A 12,262-nucleotide genomic window follows, 5' to 3' on the forward strand; every position below is an offset into this window, starting at 1 on the left:
ATATCGATTACTATACTTCTTTTTATTTTTTGGAACTATTTTGCAAATAAATAAATCAAAACCGCAATTCTGAAATATTCAATGTCTTGACCAAGCACCACCACAAAAAACTTGAAATCGCACCACTGGGATTCGAAACTGGGCCTCAGGTCTCTGATCTCTGATCGCAGAGCTGGCGGTGGAGATCTGGGGCCCACAATTAATACTCTTCCAAGGTCTAACTTTCCTCTCTATCTTTTGAGCTTCAACTAATGGGTGTGCCTGCCTGCGCCTGCGCCTGCGTTTGCCTAATCCAGTAGACAATTCTCTAACCCCAAGCTACCAGTCGTAGTTGTAACTAATCCTAATCCAAACTAATCCATGCCCGGGACGAGCCACAACGGTAGAGACACTCACCCACTTAGCACAAAAAAAAAAACACAAAACTGGTAGTTCAAGTTGGTAGTTAGACGAGATCACACGTAGCTCCTTGAGTCCCCCGATCTTATGCCCTCATCCGTTGTATCATCATCAGCCAGCAAGAAGTCCCATCCGCAGAGGAAGCCTTACGATGAACCGGAACCGGAGTTCCAGCCCAGACGGAGCTCCAAGTCGCCCAGCGTGGAGCGACGTACGGTGCAGCGGGAAACGACGTTCGAGGGACGCCGCATCTCCCAGCCGGAGGAGGAGGAGCTCTTCATCGATGAGCTGATCCTCGTCGATGAGCAGATAAATGGAGCTCCAGGACTGCCTACATTGCCGCAGAAGACTCAAGCTCCCGAGCAGCCAAAGGCCACTCCCAGGAAAAGCCCCGAGAAGGAGGTTAGCCAGCCGGCGAAGCGCGCCCAGAGTCCTGGCTGGACTCAGCCCAAGATATCACCCCGACAGAGTCCCGAAAAGCAAGTACCCCGAGCTCAGAGCCCGGAGAAGTCCTCGCCCAGGCAGAGTCCTGAGAAGCAATCACCAGGAGCTCAAAGTCCAGAGAAAGCACCGGCACCTCGCGTTTCACCTCGCCAGAGTCCCGAAAAGCAACTGACCCCCCAAGAGAAACCCCGCCAGAGTCCTGAGAAGGACCTCCCGAATCAACAACGTAGAGAAGAGGAAGTCTTCCGAAGCACCATTACCACAACCCAAAAACGAACCACCAAGAATCTAAACGAAGAATTCCTAACGAACGAACGAGATAATCAGAATCAGACGAACGAAAAACCGAAGCCCCAAGTTCCAGAAGAATACGAGCCAAAAGCTGAGCCAGAGGAGCCCGTTGAGAGTCCTGATGGCACCTTCCTCTCCAAGAGCCCAGAAGCCGAGCCCGAAGAGAACCAACCTCCCACGTACCGTAAAAAGGGTCTGACTCGTCGTGAAACCTTTGAGGATCGTTGCCGCAAGATCCTGGGTATGGAAGAGGATGGTGACACCCAAGGTAACTACACCCCGAAGCCAGATGATGAAGAAGACGATCAGGACGATCAGCAGGTTACTCAGACCACTGTCGAGACCATTGAGGTGAAGATCGAAGACTGCCCGGACGACAGTGACGATGATCGGCCGCGCCGAGTGACCGAAACCTTTGTGGTTCGTACCCAGCCGAAAATCAAGGTGGAGGAGGAGCTCCTCATAGATGTGACTGAGTGCGAGGAGGTGGAGACCTCAACTCAGACTCCCAAGAAGGACCAGGGCCCGACATATCCCAAGGAGTATCCCGAAAAGGATTTGCCTAAAGAGAAACCCGCTCCCAAGTACCCGAAAGCGGAAGAGACTCCCAAGTTCCCGAAGGAACCTGAGAGTCCTAAGTATCCGAAAGAGAGTCCTAAATACTCCAAGGAGCCAGAGGCTCCCAATTATCCGAAGGATCAATCGAGTCCCAAATATCCAAAAGAGCCTGAAACTCCCAAGTCATCCAGGAAGGAAGAGACTCCCAGGAATCCCAAGGATGACGCTGAAACCATTAACGTCAACGAGCAAACCACCATCGTCATCACCAAAAAGGGCTCCAAGTCCCCCTCTCCTTCTCCTGAACGGAAGACTCCCAGGACCTCGCAGCCTGCTTCGCCCACCAAGCCCGACACAAGCTTCTTGGCCGAGAAAGTCATTGATTGCCAGGGAAAGACTGTTGTGGAGAAGATTACCAAGAAGCCACGTTCTCCTAGTCCCACTTCCCCCAGGAAGCTAACAAAACCAGGCCAAAAGCAACCGGAAAAGGAGCCTGAAACAGAGTCGGAGCCGGAAAAGGAGTCTGAACCGGAAACCAAGAAGAAGTCCTCTGTGAATGTCACCAAAACGGAAACCGAACGTCGCAATTCCCGAACCACAAAGACGAAGCAGCCATTGGCTCCGAAAGAGTCGCCTTCCAAGGCTCCACAGCCAAAGAGTCCCCGCAAGGACTCGCTGAAGGATCGCAAGCGAGACAGCCTGGTGGAGGAGACTCGTACCACCACAAGCACCACCACGACAACCACGAATGCTCGTTCGGGTCGCAAGCCCAGCGATTCCAACATCAAGGATCGTCTGCGGTCTTCGCCTCGAAAGCAGAAGACTGCACCGCAGCAGACAAGGACACCCACTCCGGCTCAGGCTCGCTTGCCCGAGGATAACGTGGACGGGGATTCCACATCTCCGGATGTAAGTCCCTCGAGGGTCAGCACCGAACGCCGTCGATCGAGCAACATTTCTGTGCACACGGAGATCATTATAGATCACACGGCTCCCAAGTCCCCGAGGACGGAGAGACGTCCTCAGCACACTAATGGAGTAGCTCCCAGTCCGATCCGTAAGTTGCCCGTCACGGAGCGCAAGGAATCGGCGCCAGTGCCGCGAGTAACTCGTCGGGACAAGAACGAAAAGGTGACACGCTCCACCAGCGAGAACATCATCAAGATGCAGTCCAGTCCAGCCAAGCCCCATCCGGAGATGAGTAGCCTGAAACCGGTCGGAGAGCCGCGGAGCAGGCCCAGCAAGTGCTGCACCACCAAGACGATTAACCTCAGCGAGCAGAGAATCCACAATACCTCCGAAATCGAGGGCATCATCATCGACATCCAGCAGGCGAAGAGCTCTCGGGAGCCGTCTCCGGATCGCATTGTACCCACTCCGGTGGCAGCTGACGTGGAGACGGGTAAGCCGCGCTACCCGGACGTCGTGCAGGAGCCGGATGACGAGCCACGTCGCAAGCCGCAAGTCACAAACATTCCCATTTTCGAAGAGGAATCTCAGTCCTTTGTGGGCTGCCAGATCTCGGAGATACGCAACTCGAACGGCCTGGAGGACGACATCCTCGATAATCCCACCGTGGAGGCGCCGAAGAGTCTCGATTATCCTGTGAATCCCATCGACGTGGACGAGAGTCTGCTGAGTGTCCACGAAAAGGTCTCGCGATTCACCCACTCCGCCGAGAAGGTGAAGCAGCCACGGGTCTCCGCTCCCTTCAGTCGAGAGTTCGACACGCACGCCAAGATCTCCGAGAACGACGAGTGCCTCCTGAGTATCAACCAGAAAGTGGACAAGTTTCTGCGCACGGCTGAGAATGTGACGAGGCCGACTTCGCTCTCGCCGCGATCGGAGATCGAGCGCCCAAGCCGGGAGGATATCGACGAGGAGCTGCTCCAGGACGACTGCACGCTGTCCGTCTCCCAGAAGGTCAGCAAGTTTATCGACACCGCCGAGAAGCTGGCTCCCACTGTGCCCCAGAAGTCTCCACGCCTGGTGGCCAACATAGAACGCCACATCTCCCGGCAGAGTGAGCCGGAAAGGGAGCTCGATGAGGAATCGGAGCCAGAGCTGGAACGAGAAACCGATGAAGAGATTGAGGAAACAACTAGCCACCTGGAAGAGGAGAAAGATGTCAGGCACACGGTCACCAGAAAAGAGATCATCAAGGAGACTCGCAGGACCTCTAAGGATGAGCCGAAAAAGGTGCCTCAAAGGGAGACCAAGAAGGAACCCTCTTCCAAGCCCAAAGAGGAGCCCGAAACCAAGAAACTGGGTAAGGTGCCTCTATGGGAGCCCAAACCTAAACAGATTACTCCCAAGGAAACCAAGCTGTGGGAGCCCAGGAAACCCGTCCAAAGCAAGCCCAAGGACGAGGCCAAGAGGGACACCAAGTTGCCCCAAACGAAGCTCCGGGAGGAGCCCAAGAAGGTGCCCCAAAAAGAGCCGCGTAAGGAGCTTCCAAAGCAACCGGAAGAAGAGCCAGAGCTATCTCCGGAAGATGAGGTGGACGAGGAGCCCCTTCCCATGAGCAAGACCCACACCACGGCCATCGAAATGAAGCGTCAAAAGGACATTCTCTCGCGTCCTTCGGTCTTCAATCAACGTACGCCAGAACGCAAGCCCTCGTATCCTTCCTCGCCGACGAAAGTGAATGGCAGTCGTCCAGGACGACCGAGTCCTAGCACCAGTCTGATCACCGAGGAGAAACGATCCTACAGGAACCAGGTGACCACCAATCCGACCAAGCCGGTAGCCAAGAAAACGACACCCTCCACCACTCCCTCGGCACAATCGCCCACTCCCAAGACAGCTAGTGCTACCACAAAGCGAATGGAGCACGTAACCCAGCAACAGTGGGTCGTCCAGGACGTGGATGTGGACGTGGAAGTGGTCGGACCTGCTCCACCCTCCCACATCGTCGAAAAGACCCAGGGAAAGAGTCCATCGCCGAGTCGTTCGCCGTCACGATCTCCCTCCCGATCGCCCAGTAGACGCACCTCCAGCACCACCACCACGACCACCACCACCACCACTGAGCACCAACGTTCCCCAAGCAAGACTGCCCCAGCCACTCCTAAACCGACATCGACTCCGACTAACCTGACCAAAGCCGAACCCGAAATCATGCCCATTGAATCCCTTACAGAAACCAAGAGCACCACCACAACCACCACGACGACCGCCGCAGGACGTTCGGTGGCTAACCGCAGGAACGTGTTCGAGCCCACCGCCCCCCAGGAGACTCCGGAGGGTCGTCGTCCCTCGTACATGGACCACACGAAGAGTTCGCTGGAGCACATTCGTCGCGATTCCCTGGAGATCAACAAGAGTCACTACTCGAGGAAGTCCTCCGTGGAGGACGATTCTCCGGCAGAGCCACGCAATCCCAACGCCGCAGTCAAGTTCGATGTGCCGCGGAAAGGGTCCCAAGAGCCCCGGAAGACATCGCTGAAGGGTAAGGAGGACGACTCCGATCTGGAGCTGGAGATCGAGGAGATCTTCGACTTGCAGCGCCTGGAACAGCTGCTGGAGACGGTTTCCAGCTACGAGATGCGTCGCAGGATCCGCGCCCAGATGCGTCTCATCCGGAAAAACATGATCAATGCTGGCGTCACTAGCACCACCACAGTTACCACCACCAGCACATCCACCTCCCCGGGCAAGAGCTCGCCCTCGCCCAAGAGGCGGGAGCAGAGCCCTCTGGGAAGTCCAGAGAGCAAGATCACTAGTCGCACCACCACTTCCAGGCGAAAACAGCGCACGGAGCAGGTGGATAGCACCACTTGCTGTCCTGGAAAAGTGTCTCCCACTGGAAAGCCTCCTGTGAAGCCGCGCGAGAGGAGCGCCAGTCCTGCCCAGAAGCGAAGGACCAGCCCACCCGGTAAACCATCTCCGGGGGGTGGCAGCACCACCACCACAACAACAAAGGTCACCACCACCAGCACCACCCGTGGCGTGCCCAGCAAGCCATCGCAAGGTCCCATCTGGGCGGATCGCTCCAAGGTATTGAAGGGCCATGCCCCGATTACCCAAACGAATGGCAGTACTCCTCGCAAGGGATCCACCTCGAGCACCACTTCGACCTCAACGAGTGGCAAGATTAGCCGGACGATGACCAGTTCCAGCACCACCACCAGTAGCACCACCAATTCGAGAAGCAAGCAGCGCGAGGAGGACTCGATCACCTCCAGTTACGGCGTGGGACCGACGGACGAGAACGGATTGCCTGTCTTTGGCTTAAGGGCCTTGAAGAAGAAGTCCACGCCTCCGGCAGACGAGCCCTGTGAGACCAAGCAAGGTGAGTTTGGATATCCTTAAAGTCCACTTTCCAATCTAATGAATTTTCCTCCCCAGAAGTCACAGGGTACGTGATCGAGGAGCAGTTCTACTCGGACAACAAATCCCCGCCACGTCACGAACGCAAGGAGCTGATCTACTCCAGCAACCCCGAAGAACTGGCCGCCATCAAGCAGAAGCTGCAGGACGAGGACCAGGACGATGGCTCTGTGCCACAACTGGACTCTCGTCTGGTCAGGGAATTCAAGAAAGTGGAGGCCCAGTCGCAGTCCCTGCCACCCGAAGACGCCAGATACGTGCGTCGCGGATCCGTGAAGGAGCTGAGCGAAAAGTTCATCCGCAAGGAGTCCTCCTCCTCCACCCATTCCACCCACTCTTCCACCCTGATACGCAACGAGGACGAGACGGAGGACGACAGCGAGTCCACAGAGGTGTGCAGCGTCATCGAGGCGCCACAAATGCGTCAGAGTCACGTGACCAGCTCCACCCGCTCCAGTAATACCCGATCCTTCCTCAATGCCAGTGCTGATGAGCGTCAGGTGACCAGTGTGGACGATGTCCTCGAAAGGATGCGTAATGCGGATAATGGTAGGATTAGAGAGGATGAACCTCTTAAGAAGTATAGATTCTAAAGATGATCCTATTTCAGTTGAAGAGCCTGGAGACTCGAACGAAGATCGGGAGGCACGTGCTCTCCTCAACAAGTTCCTGGGCGCCAGCGTGATTATGCAGGGCGTGGAGAGCATGCTGCCACCCACGGCCACAGGACAGCGTTTAAATAGTCAAGGGGTGAGTTTTTATATAATTATTAAATATTATTATTAAAAATATATATTAAATCTAGTAAGATAATATTTTTAAATGCACTTTATGGTAGATAATTTTGTGCAGTGTCATTCGGTCATAACCTAACCTCAATGATCCGCGCAAGCACGTGCACGTGCTTGATTAACCGTTAACTGAGCGCGTGCGCCTTCGTTCTGCTGTCTGCTCGCTCTCTCGCTAGCCCCAAAAACAGCTCTCCCCATGAACTCTCTCAATTTCTCCCCCTTTCTCCCACCTCGCCGCATTAAAGCTTGAAGCTTGCTCTCCATCGCTTGGCCGCTCTTGTGCTCTTCCGCTCTCGCACTTGTGTGCCGTGTGCGTGATGCGCAAAGGAGCAGCAAGCCACAACAACAAAAAGCTCATCACCACAGCCAGTGGCAGAGACAGAGACAGAGACAAAAGCAGTGGCTGAGGCTGAGGCAGTGGCTGAGGCAGTGGCAGAGGCAGCGGCGCATCTCGCCATCGACATTCGAGGGAATTGTCAGTACACACTCAGAGGCGGCATCGATCACTTGTGCGAACCCACTGATCCGACAACAACAACAACAACAACAACGACACGGGCACGAAACCAACAACAACAACAAAAAAAATATATATAAAAAAAAATAGAAGATAGATGTGTTGAATGAAAAAAAAAGTAATAAAAAAAGAAAGAAAAGAAAAAAGTAATAGAAGAATTAACAAAAGACAAGCATCATCATCATCATCATCATCAGTAGAAGAATCTGTAGCCGGAAGAGAAGCGTCATTTTTTTTCTGTGCAGTTCTGTTATTATTGTTATGGTGAAAGAACGCGAGTGTCCATATTTGGTCTAAACATCAACCCAAAGCAACAACAACAACAACAACATTGTTGGCCAAAAGAACCGCAATAGCAACGGGGCTAGAAGAATTGTAAGTCCAACGAAGGGGGGTTTCTTAAATCTTTCAAACTATTAAAAGCTAAAAATATTAAATAATATTATTTAATTGAAAAAATTAAGAAGAATTGAGAAAACAATTCTTAAATCATAACCCCCTTTCTATCTTATAATACCACCTCCCTTATAATGCGGGGGCGTGTCTGTGGGGGGCGAGGGGTGGCAGCAGCTGTTGGGGCCAAATACTTTTGTCAATTATTTTTAGTGCGCATAATTTTTCTGGCAAGAAGAATTCCTGTCACGACACCTCAAAATGCACCTGAAACCGTCTTCTATATATATACACTATACAATACACCATATAGAATATATATATACATATATATATATCTTAGGATATATCCAACTGATACATATATCTATTTATACATAGACCGTGTCTATAAGTCTGCCCAACAGACATGCTCCTCATCGAGCAAATAAATAAATAAATACGCTTAAGAGAAGAAGAATTAGTTGGGAAGAATTGGTCGGAATCAGGCGGGAGAAGACTATACGGGAGAGAGAGAGAGTGCCAGGAGGAGCAGGAGGAGAATGCATGAATGAGAGCGTCAAGCGTACGGAAAATTTCGACAAAAATAGCTCCAACGACGGGCACTATTTTTACGGACTATACCGACTATACGGATTTCTACGTTGGACTATGTTGGAACAACATCACGCACTACAATCTATACTATATGGTATATATGTATGGGGAGGGAGGTGCATGTGCAGCGGATTTAGGCATCCGATGTTCCCGTTTCCTACACTTGTGTGAACCAAATACCGATTCCCCCCAAAAGATATATATCAGCCACTAAATATATATCCTAAAAAAAAAAAAAAAAAACTTGGAGTATAATTTCTCTATATCTTTCTATAGTACTTTTTTGCTAAAATGCAAATATCTTGACAAACTAAACCGATCTTTATTCAATCAAATATATAGTTTTATGTCTGTTTTTTTTTCAGAAAGAAACTAGTTTGTAAATCACAAAGAAACATAAATTTTAATAATTTATGCACATAACAATTAGCTCTTTAAGAATTTTATGGAAATTTTGTGGCCTGCTTTTTGCTTTTTTTGCTTTTTTGGCGAATCTTCAAGGTTTTGGGTCACTTTTTTGGTGTAAAGTCCCTGATTTCAAGATCTCTTCTCTAAAATTAATGGATCTTTAGATCCAACCGATCGAACTGGAACGTAGAGAAATGCCATTTAGTTTTTTTTTGCAATTTTTTTAATTTTTCAGGTGTGCTTTTTTTTTGCTTTTTTTATGCTTTTTTTTTCTGCCCCTGTACTTAGTTGAGCGTAACATGCAGAGCGGCAAATCCTCAAACGCCGTTGCTTCCTCCTGGAGACGGGGTTACTCCCTGCTTTCTACCATACCTCCCTCCCTGGCCCGGAATCCCCCCCTTTTTGCTTTCTTGGTGATTAAGCACTGACTGCATTTGCTTTTGCTTTTGCTTTTGCTTTGCTTTTTCTTTGCGCAGCAAGTGCGCAGAGTTGGAAAGCCGGTTTCCATTATGCCAGGCATCACACTGGTCTCAGAATGGCAAAAATTTATCATTTCGCTACAAGGGTTTTATACATATTTTTACTCATTTTTTGTTTGCTTTTTAGGAAGTTATTAAAATAAAGAAAATTATTTAAGAGGTATTTTTTCAGAAAATTTTTGAAATTTCAAAAAACCATCTTTGAAGATTAAGTTAATGGTTTTTTTGTAAACACAAACTTATATTTTCAATTTATATGTTTTTAACTACTTAAACTTTAATGTTTTAACTTTCAACTACAAGAATATTAAAACAACTTTAAGAAAAAAGCATGTTTTATAAAAAAAAAGCATGCTTTTTCGAAAAAAAAAAACTTAAAACGTTACAACCTTTAGCCAAAAAGTCTTGAGAATATTGAATTATATTAAAAGTTACCTTAAAGATTTGTTAGTAATCACTCTTAATAGGTTCTCTATACTCTTTTATATAATATCTTCTAATATATCTTTAATATATCTTTAAAATAAAAGCATATATTCTTTAAATGCTTATTGCTAGATAATCTCTAGAGGTTTTTAAGAACACAGACCATAATACCATAAGCCATTGAGACAAAATTCAAACAGCTGAGACCTAATACACTTTTCTTAATTTTCAAACTTTCCAATTTCTTTATAAATATTCCCAGTTTTAGCTGAAATTTCTTCCAGTGGACTGTCATACCATCACCAACTCTGATGACTTTGAATCATTTTTTCTCTCCTGCTGTTGATATTTTTTTCCCCCCATTTTTTGTTTGGAGCTGTGGCTTGTTCTTCCTGCTTTTTTGGATTTCAGTTTTTTTTTTTGAGTTTTTTTTGCCGTTTCATAATCGTTGGGTGTGCGTGTTGTTTTCGGTGTATCGGCAGCGCCTTTGTCTCTGTCTCTTGGCTTCGCATTTTGCATGTCAAATAATTTCTCATTTAGACCAGGCTAAAAATAAAAAATAACAACGGCCAGCAGGCAGTAGCAGCAGCCGGAAAATACAAAAAAAAAAAACAAATCGAAAACGAAAGAAAGTCAATTTGGAAACGCAAAATGAAAATCATCATTCTTTTCCATGGAAAATGGGGTACATGTTTTTCTTTGCGTGTTCGTTGCTTCATTTTGTTCATCATTTTTTATGACAGTTTTTTTTATTTGGTGTTTTTTTTGTAAGAAGAGGTCAATGTTTTTTAAAACAGGATTTATTTTTACAAGAAAAAAGTAATTTTTTAGCGAAATCTTAGGTCTAGATGGGGGTAGGGCTCAGAATTAATTTAATGTAAGGCTGATTGGACTTCTAAATGCTAATTTCTTATTTCAAGAGTCTTTAAAAATATAAATAAATTATTGTTGATTATTATAAAAATTTTAAGGCTTTAAATTTTAAAGAATTAACCCTTCAAATGCCTAAGAAACTCCTAACTTCTATAGAACTATGTGTATACATAGAACCCTCATATCTTAAATATTTTAATCCTCATAAACTATATAGTTTCTTATAAATTATAGAAACTATTATATATAGTTCTACCAAAATTCTCTTAATTTTATCCATTTCTTTTAACATTTTTCCAAGTAATTATATTTATATAGTTATATATTTTATATCTCCACTGAACCGGATCCATTCCTAAAGCCAAGAGCTCTAAAATTTCAAGAGTTCAAGAGTTATGTTATGGCCGACTATGGCCGGCTGCTGGACTATTTATAACTTTCACATTTTTTTCCCCAGTGCATTTCGGTGTTGGCTCTACAAATTGGCGGCCATCAATCAAATGGCTGTCAGTCGCTCCCCTTTTTCGGATATTGTTGTTCAACTATTTTGTTAATTTTACTCAAAAGTGTCAAAGCCAAAAAAAAGAAAATAAAAAATAAAATAAAATAAAGCTGAAAAGCAGCAAACCATAAATAACAGTCAATGGCCAAGTGCAGTGGCAATGATCGCTTTGGTCAGCTGCACAATCTCTGCCTGCCACGCCCCTCCCCCCCCCCCAACCCCCCTCTGGCTGATCGCCATCCCCACCATCCACTATTTAGTTTTTAATTATTTTCTAGCATTTCCATTTTTTGATTTCCATGCTTGGGTTACCTCGGCAATTTGTTACGCTTTGGCGAAATTGCGCCAAATAGTTGGCAAAAAAAAGATAGAGTCTTTTTTTCAGCTTATAGTTTGTTGTTTTTTTTAATATATTTTTAGGTTCTTTGAAACAAAAGAAATTATGAAAAATAAAACAAATTAAATTGAAAAATTAAATGAAATCTTGTGGCCCACATTTTGATTTGATGACAAAAAGAGAATGTTTGGCAATTAATTTAAGTTGCTTTTGTTTACAAAAAAAAAAAAAAATATAGTAAAATATAGTAAGAATAGAGAAAGAGAGAGAGAGAGAGGATGCTTAGCAGAAAGAGAGAGAGCGAGACTGGTGTGGAATGAGAACTTTGCCTTCTTTGTGGGCTAAAATATGGTTTCTCATAGCATATCATGGTATGTGTGTATTTTCCTCTACATTTTCGTATTTGTATGCTTAAATAATTTATAATTAAAAATAGCTGGTGGGCTGGTGGGGCTGTTTGGGGCTGGTGGGCGTTTTTGGGGGGCCTCACAAAGTCAGTTTTTCAATTCGAACACAAGATTTCCCTATGCCGCTGACCAAATTTGGTCAAATTGTTCTAAACAAATACATTTTTCAATCGAGACAGCACCCGAAAGAGAGACAGTATACGCTCTAAAGAAAGAGAACGAATTATTAAAGAAGAAAATTTTTAGCTTGCTTTTCATCATAAATTTCAGAAAAAAAAAATAAAAGAAAAAGAAAATTGCAGGCCAATGCGGCGTATACTTAATTGCACTTTATATTGTACTGGCCTGTACTGGTACGGTCTGTGGTCTATAAAGATGTATAATAATTTGGCTCTTGGCTGATTTATCTGATGGGCTTATGTCTGCCGGCACAAAGAGAAACAGACCATTTTTATTGCCAGATTTTTCTTTTTGGCAATTAAAACAATAATTTTTAGCTTAAAATTTA

The 12,262-nt window shown here is 46.5% G+C and overlaps 1 protein-coding gene across 13 annotated transcripts in view; it reads left to right on the plus strand.

Moving 5' to 3' along the window:
- LOC108133757 (smoothelin) overlaps window positions 1-12,262 on the plus strand; it is a 43,197-nt gene that overhangs the window by 17,939 nt on the left and 12,996 nt on the right. For 10 of the 13 annotated variants that reach the window (XM_070279542.1, XM_070279544.1, XM_070279538.1 and 7 more), the window contains 3 exons: window positions 515-5,986; window positions 6,043-6,573; window positions 6,635-6,774. In XM_070279542.1, the coding sequence (XP_070135643.1) occupies window positions 515-5,986; window positions 6,043-6,573; window positions 6,635-6,774 (6,143 nt within the window). The remainder of the gene's footprint in view (window positions 1-514; window positions 5,987-6,042; window positions 6,574-6,634; window positions 6,775-12,262) is intronic. The other 3 variants (XM_070279516.1, XM_070279546.1, XM_070279550.1) reach the window with 3 other exon arrangements.

Source organism: Drosophila bipectinata, chromosome XL (assembly GCF_030179905.1).
Source record: "Drosophila bipectinata strain 14024-0381.07 chromosome XL, DbipHiC1v2, whole genome shotgun sequence".
In the NCBI taxonomy this organism is placed as follows: domain Eukaryota; kingdom Metazoa; phylum Arthropoda; class Insecta; order Diptera; family Drosophilidae; genus Drosophila; species Drosophila bipectinata.